Source organism: Artemia sp. Qi Xiang Cuo, chromosome 8, assembly GCF_049724085.1.
Source record: "Artemia sp. Qi Xiang Cuo chromosome 8, ASM4972408v1, whole genome shotgun sequence".
Classification (NCBI taxonomy): domain Eukaryota; kingdom Metazoa; phylum Arthropoda; class Branchiopoda; order Anostraca; family Artemiidae; genus Artemia; species Artemia sp. Qi Xiang Cuo.
Window position 1 is genome coordinate 78,203,711 of NC_142801.1, and position 14,438 is coordinate 78,218,148.

A 14,438-nucleotide genomic window follows, 5' to 3' on the forward strand; every position below is an offset into this window, starting at 1 on the left:
TCAATTGTACCTATACGTTATACTGAAGTCAGTCTACATCTGCTTTGGTGCTTAATTACATTATGTTAATTGTAAGAGAAAAAATTTAACTTTGATTCTGACGGTCTAATACTGTAACCAAGAGACCCAGGGGCTAATTAAAATCTAAAGTTAATTAAAGACAATCTAAATTATGATGTTGTCTTTTAGTTTGACTTTTGAAAACTTGCTAAGGATACTGTTCTAAATTGAATCGTAATTCTTTTTCTTGTTTCAGATTTGAAAAAGGATCTAAAGTTTTGCAGTGGTGGGTCTATAAGGAATTACGTAATGGCTCCTTCCAGTGCATATGTAGAACCAGAAGTTGCCCTTGCGCCTGTCGTATCTCATGAAGCTCATTACTCTGTTAACGAAAAGTGTAAGATATGTAATAAAAGTTTTTGTACGAGGATATGTACGAGGATATGTAGGAGGATATGTACGGGATATGTACGGGATGACAATCATTTGGCAGCAAACACCAGGTTGCCCAATCCAGAACCATTTGAGTGTAAATTCTGTCCTTGTTGCGTCTTTCTGTCATACATGAAGAAATTTGTAGTGACACGGGTAGTATACCACTCACCCAACACATTCACTGTGAACTTCTCGGTCCTTTTTGAATTACACAACGCACTGCAAACCTCAATGATTTGGAACCCCAGCCAAAGACCCAGGAAATCAATTAACAAAAAAATTGGTGAGATCCTTTCGCTGGGGACAAGAATCTACTACGCCTACCTTGGCTATTTCCAGATTCTTAGAGCCAAGATGGCCGCAAACGACCCACTCAACGAGATCGAAGAAAATGTTTACTACAAGCTGCAGACCACCCTTCCCCTCAAATCCTGCCCTATCGCCGGCCCTCTCGTTGGATGGTTTGAAGCTCTTGGAGCTCATAAACCAGATGACGAAGCCGAAACCTGGACCTATCCAGTAGTTCAGGACTTCACCGAAGGTCACACCTTATTTGACTATGCCAGTAATGCCTACTTTTATCCTAATGTACCATTGATGGTAGCTTTTTTCAATACGCTCTCCCGTATTCCTAATAATTATGCTAACTACAAAAATCAGTCCGACTATATCATCCCAGTTCTGAACGAAAACAACGCAGCGGTAGCTTGGTTAGGAGAACAATGGCAGCTTGATCAATGTACTGCCTCTGGAAATGGTATAGTTAATAACTTTAGCAGGCCTGGACTCTCTTTCCCTTTGCCCGAGCCGCCCACATACCTGAATTGGGCACGCGTCTATTGCTGGAGAACAATTTGTGTTCCAAATATCATTCAATCTCAGCCCACCCACGACTTGGAGCATTTCCTCCTTTGTGATGGAAACAACAATCTTAACTGGCTACAAACTTTCAGAAATTGGGCCCGTGCTGAAGCCCGGTTTTCAAAGGGATCCGTTAACTTGTCACAAATATCACCAACGACGGGTGCACACGTACTCTGTGTCACAGAATATTCAGACCCCGCTGAACGACCAGCCGTATTTACGGAACCGTGGATAGGTTCATCCGATAACTACCACCGAGATCTGGCCTTCACCACCAGAACTATCTCAGATTCGGTTGATAACGATTCCTTTCCCATAGCACACACTTTCAGACTTATCAGTGAGATTGAAGGAGTTGGTAAACGACTTCCTGTTGGATTAGCTGCCATGACTGGAACAGTGGTCGGACCTCTTTACCGCGAGATGGCCGCTGATAACACTTGGACAGGAGCCCTTAACCCGTTGCGGACTCGTGTGGCCATTCCCAGAGCTGGAATTGACTCAGAATTAGATGATCTAGTGCATATTCACCTATACTCACCTCTAGGTAATGAACCCGTTCCCAAATGAAGTGAATTTGGTCCCCTTCTCCGCTTGTCTTTACTTTGAACGAATTCATTCTTCAGAATCCTTTCTTTTCTTTTTTTTTCGTCTGTTCCACTTTTGAATTTGTTTTTGCGAAAAAACAAAAGCAATAAAAAAACAAAGAAGAACCTTGAATACCAAAAAAAGAAAGAAAAACGAATACTGAAATATGTGCTACAAATGTGACTCTACCAATCACAGATCGACTTCTTATACCCATTTCTGAAGGCAGCGTTTTGCATCGGTTGCAAAACCGAGGGTCACACGTTCTAAATTGTGAAGTGCCCGAAAAACCAGAAACCCAAACCTGTAACATCGTCACTATTTCCACTATTATGGGATTCGAACAACTCTTTTGCTGATGAAATTTTAGTGTTAGAAAGCCTCCGTTCTAGGTTTAGCGTGATTTGTCTCCAAAAACATTTTATTACTAACCATATTTTAAACATGCCCGAGGACTTGAATTCCCATTTTGTACCTGGTAGAGAGGTGAACAGCCGAGGCTAACCCTCTGGCGGACTCATTACTTTTTTGAAAGTGGAAACTTTTAGGGCATGCTGAGGGGGACCTTCAACTTAATGGAAAGGTATTGTTTGCATCAATGTACTTGAAAGTTATTATTTACAATATCTTAAGAATAGCTAAGGATATCAGATTGTGAATTTCAGAAAATTTTAAGAGGGTCATTGAACTAAATCAAATGTCGCTATATGCATCACGTTGTGAAAATTTTGTATCTCCAGTACCATAGAAACAACTAATGATATTCAGTTGAAATTTTCATGGAATGATGAGAGAGACGCTGAACTAGAATTGAAAAGACACTTTATATATCTTGGTTGCCAAAAGGGCTTATGTGCAATATCTCAGCAACGACAAATGATAATAAGTTGAAACTTCCAGGCCACATTGAGGGAATTGCTTAACTAAATCAAAAGACGCCATCCAAATCTGTGTCGTCAAAAGGATCCATGAGAACTATCTCCGGAACGGCATAGGTATTATGTTAACACTTTTAATAGAATGCTTAAGGGGCATGTTGAATTAAACAAAAACACTTGTGAATCCAGGCTTTCAAAGGACGCATTTGCAACAGCTTATGAACAACTAAGAATGCTAAATTGAAACTTTCAGGGCATGTTGAAAGCGATGTTGGGACTAAATCAGAAGAAACTATATGCATTCAGGTTATAAAAATATACCACTTTTCTTCACCACCTTATAGCAGCAGCAGTCAGGTAAATTTTCAAAAAAGCTTTTTTTTAAAATGTAGTTTGTAGTGTAGTTTTGAAGTGCAGTTGTTTTTTTTTAATATATTTTGTAATGTCGTTGTGTGAAGTGTTCTTTTTTTCTATTGTTGATTATTTACTCCGCTACCTCTCTTTTATTCCGTATTGCGCATAAATAAAATAATAATAATTTTGAAAATTGCAATTTTTCAAACTTATCTTTCTTCACTAATTGCCATCACTGCCCTGGAGGTAAGGGTGCAGGTGCCTTTTGTTTTGTAATGTATTTGTAATATTTAAGAAACACCTGAGTGTATTTTCACCTCAAACACCATTATGTCGAAACTTTCAGTGAATGTTGAGAATAAATCAAAAGATACTATGAGTATGCTAAAATTCCTACCACCTTAGAGTAGCTAGGTCAATCACAAAACATTTTGAAAAAGAATGATTTGAGGGCTAAGTGTGTTTCTTTACTCTGGTGTCGCCAAAACCCCTAGTCTTCTTCTGAAAACTTTTTGGATCTGAAAACTGCTTAGGTCATTAGCTTTGGTCGTGACCAAAGGTACGGTCAATCACTTATACCATGCCTTTGTCCAGTGCAAATCTGCCTACCTTTCCAAAGGAATGTTGACAGGGATGTTGAGACTAAACTAAAAAATGTTCATCCATGTTGTCAAAATTAACTCTTTTTTGCTCCGATTTAAAGCATTAACTCTATCTCAGCAATAGTTTTTACAGCATCTCATGAACAACTAAAGATGGAACTTTCAGGAGATGTTGAGACTAAACCAAAAGACACTATGTGCATCCAGGGTATCAAAATAACTTCTTCCACGTCACGTTAGAGCAACTGGTGCAATTGCTAAAAAAACATCCTGAAAAATTACAATTTTTAAAGTCAAATTTCCTCACCAACTGTTGTTCCCGTCCTGGAGGTGAAGTTCCAAATACTAGTTGAACTTTTTTCTATTTTTGTATTCCTGTGGGGATTCTCTCGTGGAGGGTAGTCCTATTTCATTTTTATGGGTCCTCGTTCACACTTATTCAAGATTTTGATTTCACACAAAATAAACAAACAAACTCTAAAAACAGAATTAGAGTTTGTTATAAATAAAAATCAGAGTTTGTTATAAATAAACAAACTCTAAACAGCAGAATTTTAATATCAGTAGATACATCAAAAGAATTGTATTTTCATGATTTCAAATATATAAGTTTCATCAAGTTTAGTCGTACCCATCAAAAGTTACGAGCCAGAAAAAAATTGCCTTATTTTCGAAGAAAGGGGGGAACACCCCCTAAAAGTGGTAGAATCTTAATGAAAATCACACCATCAGAATAAGTGTATCAGAAAATCCTATCGTGAAGGTTTCAAGCTCCTATCAGCAAAAACGTGGAATTTTGTATTTTTTGCCAGAAGAAAGATCACGGACGCGTGTTTTTTTTTTTTTTTTTTTTTTTTTTTTTTTTTTTTTTTTTTTTAGGGGTGATCGTATCGATCCAGTAGTCCTAGAATATTTTGAGAGGACTCATTCGAACGGAAATTAAAAGTTCTAGTGCCCGTTTTAAATGACCAAAAAAAAATTTGAGGGCAACTAGGCCTCCTCTCACGCTCATTTTTTTCCCAAAGTCACCTGGTCAAAATTTTGAGATAGCCATTTTGTTCAGCATAAATATTCAATAAATATGTCTTTGAGGATGACTCCATCCCTCTCAGTTCCCGGGGGAAGGGCTGCAAGTTATGAACTTTACCCATCGTTTACATAGGCCTATAGTATTGGTTATTGGGAAGTATACAGACGTTTTTTAAGGAGAGATTTTATTCTGGTAGAGGGGAGGTTACGTGGGAGGATCTTCCCATGGGGAAGGGATATTTCTATGAAGGGGGCGCCGGATTTCCCAGCATTATTTAAAAAAAGGATCAGAAATTAAATTACAAAAAAATCAACTGAAAGTAGAAGCAACATCAAAACTTAAAACGAACAGAAATTATTCCGTATATGACTGGGTTCGCCCCCTAGTCGTTGCCTCGCTCTTTACGCTAAAGTTTATTTTGTACTTTCAAAACAGCTATCAATTCTAATTAAACGGCCTTTGTGATTCAGGGTTTTTTGATTCGAACAAAATTTGATCGAATCGTATCTGTCGTATCATACGAAAAATCATAAAAAAAATTAATATGCAAATTTCGCTATTATTCATGTACGGTGAGCCAAAATCAAAGCTGCATTTATTCAAAAGTGTTCAGAAATTAAATATAAAAAAAGTCTTTTTAACTGAAAGTAAGGAGCGACATTAAAACTTAAAACGAACAGAAATTATTCCGTATATGAAAGGGGCTGTCCCCTCCTTAACGCCTTGCTCTTTACGCTAAAGTTTGACTCTGTCTCACAATTCTATTTTTAAAAAAAATAAAAACTTTAGCGTAAAGAACGAGGCGTTGATGAGGGGACAGCCTCTTTCATATACGGACTAATTTCTGTTCGTTTTGAGTTTTAATGTTGCTCCTTACTTTCAGTTAAAAAAAACTTGTTTTATTTAATAATTGAATAAAGCAACAGGGAGCTGAGCTCAAAAAGAAGGCTATCTATTTTTACTTTAATTTAAAATTCACCAAAATTAAAGATAAAAAGTATAAGAGAAAAAAAAAAGATAAACCAAAAACATCATAACGTATAGAAAGAGGACAAAGGAGGCTACCCCAGTATGACGAATTCCAAATATAATACAAAAAAAAATTATAAGGTAAAATGATCCCGTCATCAAAGGTTAATAATATATTTCGCTAATTTTGTCTTTAAAACTGATCGGCTTTTAATATTTTTAAATTTACTATTTATTTTAAGCCTATATGCTATAAAAGTGATTTGGAATCTTATTGAAAATTTATCTCTTTCTCAATTAACCGAGGGGATTCTATACGCTCCAAAACGAGCCGACGAAGAAGCGAGTTAGCGAAAGGGGGTGAGTTTTTTTTTAATTTTTAGGCTTTTTCTAAAAAATGCATGATACATAATTACCATTATTCAATTAATCATTAATTTTCAGCAAAAGGGCTGCAAATGCACGTTCAGTAGAACTACCCGATCTAAAAACAAACTGGCTTTTGGTTAAAAGATATTTTTTATCCAAACAAGTTAAAATTCTCTTTTGTAATAACTTTTCTAAAATCTTTGACGAAGGGGGAAACATATTCGACACTGAGATCACACAAATACAAGGAGAGTATTGGCTCAAATGTATATTTACTTTCTCTGTACCCCAGACATACGGTTTGACCCTCACCTTAGATGGATGGCGTTGCATGCTTTTCAAATTTACTAATCAAAAATTCATTTTCAATTTAAATAAAAAGATGTCAGTCAGCCTAGATAATCACTTGGAATCGACAACTTACCTTAGGCATTACCACAAGGCAAAAAAAATGGTAATCACGTTAAATGATTTTATCTTAAAGATGTTAACGTCTTTCAACGAGTGAAACATAACAAGAATTAACATTTTATTGGACAAAATACATCAAATAGATAAAGTAAATAGTGTAAACGAAAAGTTAGCTAACAAAAAACCATATTGTTCAATTATAGATCAACACATCAAGACCGTATTTGGAAAGCTTTTTTGGCGGTGGTAGGGATGATAACATTTTTAGCGAGAAACAAACCATTTATGGCAAAAAAAAACGAAAAAAGAGTAATGGTAATAGGTCATTTCGTACATCCGTCTTGGAAAATATACCTGCATTTAGCCCAGAATCCAGAGATGTCACAAGTGCATTTTTGGCTTGGGCAAGGTTGGGGGGAATGGAAAATCCAAAAAATCTATTGTATTTCTGTAGTCTAAATACCAATATATAATATAGGCAATTAGTCATAAAAGGTATGTTGAGCAAAGGCTTCATGTTTCCTGGTTGTATGAAGTAAAAAAAAAGTAAAGTAAGTATGACGGCACAAGAACCTTAATGTCCAAACCGGTGGCGCTAATCTCCGTTTCATGGCCCTTCTAACAGGAAATACATTGGGGGGCTGGGGGCCATCCACCGTGGGATCTTACTCACCCTTCCTGATTATATTCGCTAGATACTTCTAGAAGTTACTTTGGATATGGGTTGACTCCTAATGAGCTTGCAGAGTCGCGCCAATGACTAATGTCCCAAACTCAATAACTGGACACGCCAGGCATCGAACCCGTGCCCCTTGGACAAAGAATTCTCAACCCACCGCACATCCACTTAGCCAGGACGGCTGAATGCCTTCATGTTTCCTGGCTGAATGCCTGTTAAATATTTTTGAGGTGACACCTTTGCCGGAATCATCCAAATTAGGTTGATTGCAATGTCGATCTCAATGGACAATTTTATCAAGTCCAAGAGTCTCCACCAACATTGCGGAGGAAAAGAAGAAACGCTACTTTACGACGGTGGTTCCGGATTTGCAAATAAACTGAATACTGCAAGTTGCAATCTACTAAAAGTAATTTCTGAATTTTAATTTCAGAATAGTTCCCTTAATTTATTTTCTCATTTTGGTTTATCTTCTCTGGCTAATTGTAGTTGTTCATCTTGCGAAAGGACTTGTATTTCTTCTCCACTTGTTGAAAGCCTGGATTTTTTTAACCTCTGCTATTCAGCCACATATCCGTAATTCTAATACAGTTCAATGTCCATATATGCGAATTACAAATAATGTCGTAAGAGATTATATTTAACTCAGCTATTAAATCATATTAACTATATTAACTCATATATTTGAAACTCAGTTTAAGAAAATTAAATAGATATTGAATGCTTCGTTACTTTTCAGAAACAAGAATACCAGTCAAATCTAAAGTCAACTGTGCAAGATATGTCAAAACTACTTCTAATAATTTTTTTTATTGCAATTAAACTGATATCACGGAATGAAAATTTCTAAGGGCTGTTCCCAAAGGCAGAAAAAATATTTTTCTTGCATCTTTGCCAAATACATTTTTTATAACAAAGCTGAATTACTACCCCACTGAACCATTGATTTACACCTTTTTCTTGATTAACATAAAAAGGCTCACTCATGGCATATTCTTCTTTATAGAATATTCCAATTATTTCTTTTATTTGATTTTACAAACAGTTTTTGACACTGGCTTCAAGCTTTCATCTTTCGAGTGTTGACTAAGGCTTATCATTTCCATTTAAATAAGACCCAGCTATAGCCAAAGCTCAAATTCATTTATCGCACATAATTCATTCGAAATTTCAACTATCTCCGGTAACTAATGCTAACGAACGTTTTTAGTATTGGATTCTGCCTTCATGATTTCTATTTTCAATTCGAGAGTCAACATCTACTTATACATAACCATCCCCCAAAAAATGTCAAAGTCAATACAATTGCTTTGATTTCAGATATGAACTTCATGTTGAAAGTGCACATTTTTACTTTGTAAGATAAAATATAACTTTTTTTGAATTTTCAAAATAGTAAACTGACTTTTCTTCATTGTAAGTTACCCCATCTAGATTTGGATCAATCTTATGATTTAATTCAGTCTTTATTCTATGTACAATGAGCTTTTGGTTAAATTTTTCCTAATAATGAGATTTTGAACATTGAAAGACTGGGTATGAAACCACTGTTTTAGGAGATAGTGTCATTAAGGTGTACCAAGAAGTGATCAATTATTTACATAAATATGTTTGTCGTATCTTCATTTTCAATCAGACATAACACACGATTTACCCTTTTCTGTTAATAAAGTTACTTTTATTTAAATATAGGCAAATATACTCTAATGTTTCATTAAATTAAAAAAATTATGAGTGTTCTTATACGTTTAGTGATTGATCATTTTTGAGGAAAATGTTAACGACGCATTACTGAATAAAGAACCATTTTCAAAGTTTTACGAGCATTTCTCGCGGTTATGTGAAATTGTCAGCAGAAACTAAAAATAATTACTTGACCCACCTCATTGTTTTAAAGAAAATCTAGCAAAAGCGACAAATTGATCTGGAACATAAATTCACCACTATATGAAAACAAGTGATCACAAAAAAGAAGAACTAAACAGAAATAAGCGAAGCATTCTAAAATCACCCTTCCATTACCACATACAATTTGAATACAATTCCGGACGTTGAAATGTAAAAAGGAAGTTCATCACTGCATACCTGAAAAAAAAAAAAAACAAATTTAAATTTGAAAATAACGGGAGTTTTTTAAATACTAGATAAGCAAAGAGGTCAATTTTGGTATCCCCTCTCCTTTCTCTGTGAGATAATTAAAACCTACACTAGCGACGCCAGACTTTTCAAATATCTACGATATTAAAGTAAAGCATGTCATCTCTCAAATTTGGATTTTGACCAGGAAATGTTTTGACATTTTAGTTGTATTCCACTTTCATAGACGTAAATTCATACCATATGACCAGTACCAATAGTCGGGGCGAATAAACAAACCTACAGCCTACATAAATACGGGGAGGGACAGAAGGCCAATAGACGTAATTTATCATTTAAGCATCACATACTGTGAGACAATGTCGTGACCGGCAAGAAGGTGGGAAAGGGCTCACCAAAACTAGCCTAAGTACTGGTGACAGCTGTCTCAACCATCAAGCACTACCAAAAATAGGATTAAGTCAATTGAGATAGCAAAAAAGTAAGAACAAAGAAAAAAAAAACAACAAGAAATGAACGTGAAAAATGAACCCGATAGCATAAGTCATAACGAGTAAACTTAATTCGGACAAATCATTACTGACAGTTTTCGGATGCGAAACGTCATTTTTATTATTGTTAATATAACACTGGATACACGGCTTTCAGCCAAAAATTCAAGCCTTTTTTAATCAGCAGGTCCAAATGCGATATTACAAGTATTATCACAAAATTCCATTTCTACACTTGATTCAAGACCATGATAAATACAAAAAAAAACCTACCGTTAAAAAATCTACAGGGCAGGCAAAGTTATTAAGCTTCAATTTCAAGCAAAATCACTTTAAGGTGTATCCAATAGTGATCAGTTATTTAAATAAATCCGTTTGTAATAGCTTCGTTTTCAGTCACGCATAACATAGGAATTATATTTTTCTGTCAAACTATAAAGTCACTTTTATTTAGTTATAGGCAGAGTCACTGGAAAATTTGGAAAAAAACGAAGAAAAAGAAAGTAAAGAAAGACGCAATCAAATTCACATACTTTGCTGCCCCCCCCCCCCAAAAAAAAGGAAGTGATGCAATCACTTTTAACACCTAAAAAAGACTAAATACTTCTTAAATTCGAACTATTATGGCCGATAATTTCATGCCCAGGCTGTTTCAGTTCCAACAGAAAAGTTTGCTGCTTAACATAATTGGTACCAGTAATGCCAAAAGAGTTTCTTGTCTACTTAACTCTAGCAGGTACAATGCTATAAATATCATCAGCAGCATGCGAGATGCCACTAAAAAGCAAGGAAAGCTCATGAGAGGTGGAACAAAGGCGCCTTAGCAATTGGTCAGGTAGGAAAAAGAAGTTACAACACCACAAGACAGTGCAAAGTTGCCTAAAATATATAGAAACATTCCAAGCGAGTATAGTTGTAATCGATGAAAACCTGGTTTTTAATTAAGGGCTAAGGTTATTTAGATTTAGCCTCGAATTTTCTGAAAGCAGGCAGAATATATTCTTTCACTCTTTTTCCATTGATTATAAAATAGATATGGAAAGGCTAGTCACTCAAACATATGCTAGTTGACTATACTGAAAATTTGCTAATTTAATAGCTGCTTCACCGAAAACATTAATACTGCCCAATGACACTGGCGCTTAATCTGTGGAACAATTTCTGGACCTTTGTTTGAGCATTTTAGTGTTGAAAATATGACCAGCATAGTTTGATATTGTGTTCAATAACCTGTATAGATCTCTTTTATGGAATATTCTTATGAACTGTGTAGTTTATAATGAGAAAAATTTAGTTTTGATTGACTAACACCTGGTTTTCAATTGAGGGATAAGTATTTGAACCCAGCCTAAAATTTTCTGATGGCAGGCAGAATATGCTCTTTCATTCTTTTTCTATTGAATATAAAACAGCGGTAAAGTTCTACCAAATCATATTATTGAGTTAGGACTAAAGTGAAGACACCATTCGATGCCTTTTTTTATGCTGATTACGAATATAATAATCATTTCTATCGGAAATGAATTTCAGCCCCCCTATATATGCCAATTCAGGGTTAGGTTAGGTATATATATATAGGGGGGGGGGCTGAAATTCATTTCCGATAGAAATGATTATTATATTCGTAATCAGCATAAAAAAAGGCATCGAATGGTGTATTCACTTTATTCCTAACTCAATAATATGATTTGGTAGAACTTTACCAAAACAGCTAGGGCTAGATTAATCACTTGAACACAGGTTAGTTGATTTTACTGAAAACAATAATAATGCCCAATGGCAACACCTATTTCCTCAATCTATTATTTCTTGGTCCTGTGGTTATGTTTTTTTAGCTATTCAGTTTTATCCCAGTTTTACGTGCTTCTCATTATTTTGATACTGTTCTTTTTCACATGATTTTGAACACGCCCATAATGCCGCAATTTTAATATTACAATTATTGGCTTATAGGAATGTTGCTGTTTAGTTATCAGTTAGCAGTTTTATAGCTTTTTTCTGACTTGATAGAGATAATCTAAAAAGTTTGATTACTACAAAAATTACTTTATCAAGTATATTCTGTTTCCTTTTTGCTTTTCAGGTTTTCAAATGTACAAAAATATAAAAGAGCATACAAAGCAATCCTTTTAAGCTATCCTTTTCTTGTAGTATCAGAATATTCTGAAGAAAAAACGTAAAAAAGAGCTACAAAGAATTAACTGAAAAATGGGTGCTAATCGGAGGGTGGAGTGGAGCTGCTAACCAATAAGAGGAGGACTTTTTATTATACAGAAAATTATATAATTAAAATTGTATATTAAAATTATATTAAATTACATACTTAAAATTATATACTTATATTATATTATATACTCTTATTATAATATAATATACTTATGTACTTATATGATACTCATATAATATACTTATATTATATATAATCATACAAAAATTATATACTTATATACTTAGGTTATATTATATTAAATTATATACTAGTAAGCCTATACATGCCAGTGGAATGAGAATACCAACAAACCCCCTCTGATGTATTGTAATATTTTTCACTACACAGTTCAATAGTTCAATCTTTGCTTCTGGATATTTTTGTATTACTGCTCTAAATCGAAAAGATAGGCGGAACAAATCTAAAAGATTTAGCTATTCTAAAAGATTTCTAAAAAAAATAAATACATGTAGAGGCATTACATTTGTTAAAGATTTATTTGATACGGTGATTTTGGGATATTAATAATAATAATATAATGCAAAATAAATAGGCCACGGCACCTGTACAAAAATCTTTTAAATTGAAAAAAGTTGTAGGCACTTTCACCGTAGTATTTGTCCAGTTCCTGCTTGAAAAAGTTTAATGAGTTGGCATCGAGGCTTCAAAGGGGATCTTGTCCCAGTGTTGTGTTACTTGGTTCTTGAACGCCCAACGGCCAATGTCCTTTTGGAACCTCTCCTCTCGAAGCCAGAGTTTGTAACCACGAAGGTTCATGTGGCTGAAGCTGAGAACATCGGTAGCCTGGATGTTTTCGTAGGCGTCGTAGCAAAGCTTGTATACCTCAATGAGGTCTCCTCGGTGCAGTGAAGGAAGTTTGAGCTTGCGGAGCCTATCTTCGTAAGGTAAATTTCTCAAAGTCTGACAGAACTTTGTTATTCGTCTTTGAACTTTTTCGAGAGCTTCGATGTCTTTGTTATAAAAGGGGCATGTAGTGCAATGACCATATTCAAGGACTGGCCGTACTAAAGCTTTGTAGAGAAGGCAAAGGGTCTTATCATTTCCAAAAGTGAAGTTGCACCATAAAACTCCTGCAACACGATTTGCTTTCCCAATAATGCTGTTGTAGTGGGCCTGGAAGTCGAGATTGCTGTCAATGACAACTCCCAAGTCGCGCTCCTCCTGGCATGATGTGATCGGTAAGTCTCCTAGTCTATATTCATAGTGGATAGTAGGTTTGCCTATTGTTAGCTTGTGGCTTTTGTTGACATTGATTTCCATCAGCCAGTTGGACATCCAACTTTGCTTGTCAAGGTCCTCTTGCAGAGATTGTGCATCGGCAGCTGTTTTGATTACTGTATACAGCTTGGTGTTATTAAGTGTGCAGAGTCGCCAGGTTAAGTCAGCAAATAATTTTGAAATTTTTTTTTATACGAATTATGTTTTAAGTTTTGTATTCAGTTTACATCCCTCTATACTAATCATGAAAAATATTTCGCACAAGATACTTTATAAAAGTCCAACTATAATCAATATCTGAAATAAATATTTTCATTCAATATTTGTCCATCAAGATGAAAAATTAGGCAAGTCAGTGGCTCTTATGCTGTTATCACTTCATCCATTTACTAAGCTATTTTACGCTAAAATGATTTCTTAAAACATAAAAAAAGAAGAAATAATCCTACCTTAAACAATCACAGACAATTAACAAAGGTCGCTCAACTTCTCAAAGCTGCCAGTCGAGACTGCATTTCATCCAATTCCGCTTCATCTTCCAAAGTTACCGTCGGTTCAGCTGTAGCAATAGTTGGCGTTGCAGTCGACACAGCAGGCGCCTTTCCAAGTTGGCCAGCTGTTAGTTCCCATAACACCTAAAAGACAAGAAGGTATTTTTCATAAGTAGGAATTCAGCCAAATAGTCCACTAAGGTTTAACACAAAAGGAAACGTACACTTTAAAAAATATATAAACATCAGTACTCAAGATGGGCATTGAATGCACTCACACAAAACATGAAAATTTATAGTAACCTTGAGATTTAGAGGAAAACCAAAAACCTTGTGAACACGCTTGGTCAAAAATGCCCAATGACATTTTCCAAAAGGAGGCCCAAAACATTGGAAGGACAAGATTATTAGTTAAAAATAGAAACGCTCCCTTTCAATGCCCTACTTTTCAATCCTTCTTCTCTAAATTCTGCTTTATTTCTCTTCTTTTTTTTCAATAAATGTTGAAAAAATAAGCGATTTGCTTTTTTAAATGCTTGCTTAAGTAATTATTTCTTGTTTAGTATTACGTATAGTGTTAATAACCTTTCTCTTAGTAATAGGCGGAGTAAAGGGCCCAGGCATTTCCTAGAATTTTCTTTATCCCCCACCACCCCCCCAAAAAATCTTTACCCCCCCCCCCCCCCGAAAAAAAAAATCTGATTTTCCCAATTACATTACGAAAAATCTCTT

At 35.2% G+C, this 14,438-nt stretch overlaps 3 protein-coding genes across 3 annotated transcripts in view; 1 reads left to right on the forward strand and 2 right to left on the reverse strand.

The window, feature by feature from the left end:
* Window positions 1-3,477, forward strand: part of LOC148949819 (uncharacterized) — a 72,585-nt gene extending 69,108 nt beyond the window's left edge. Inside the window, exon 3 of the mRNA XM_089093112.1 lies at window positions 257-3,477. Within this exon, the coding sequence (XP_088949238.1) occupies window positions 257-1,869 (1,613 nt within the window). The 3' untranslated portion in view covers window positions 1,870-3,477. The remainder of the gene's footprint in view (window positions 1-256) is intronic.
* A 5,632-nt stretch (window positions 3,478-9,109) lies between these two features.
* Vps24 (vacuolar protein sorting 24) overlaps window positions 9,110-14,438 on the reverse strand; it is an 85,991-nt gene continuing 80,662 nt past the window's right edge. Inside the window, exons 5-6 of the mRNA XM_089093786.1 lie at window positions 13,665-13,850; window positions 9,110-9,264 (exon numbers count right to left, since the gene is read on the reverse strand). Of these exons, the coding sequence (XP_088949912.1) occupies window positions 13,698-13,850 (153 nt within the window). The 3' untranslated portion in view covers window positions 9,110-9,264; window positions 13,665-13,697. The remainder of the gene's footprint in view (window positions 9,265-13,664; window positions 13,851-14,438) is intronic.
* Window positions 12,619-13,272, reverse strand: LOC148949822 (uncharacterized). Its single transcript, XM_089092795.1, has one exon. It carries the CDS (start codon window positions 13,270-13,272, stop codon window positions 12,619-12,621), a length of 654 nt encoding a protein of 217 aa, XP_088948921.1.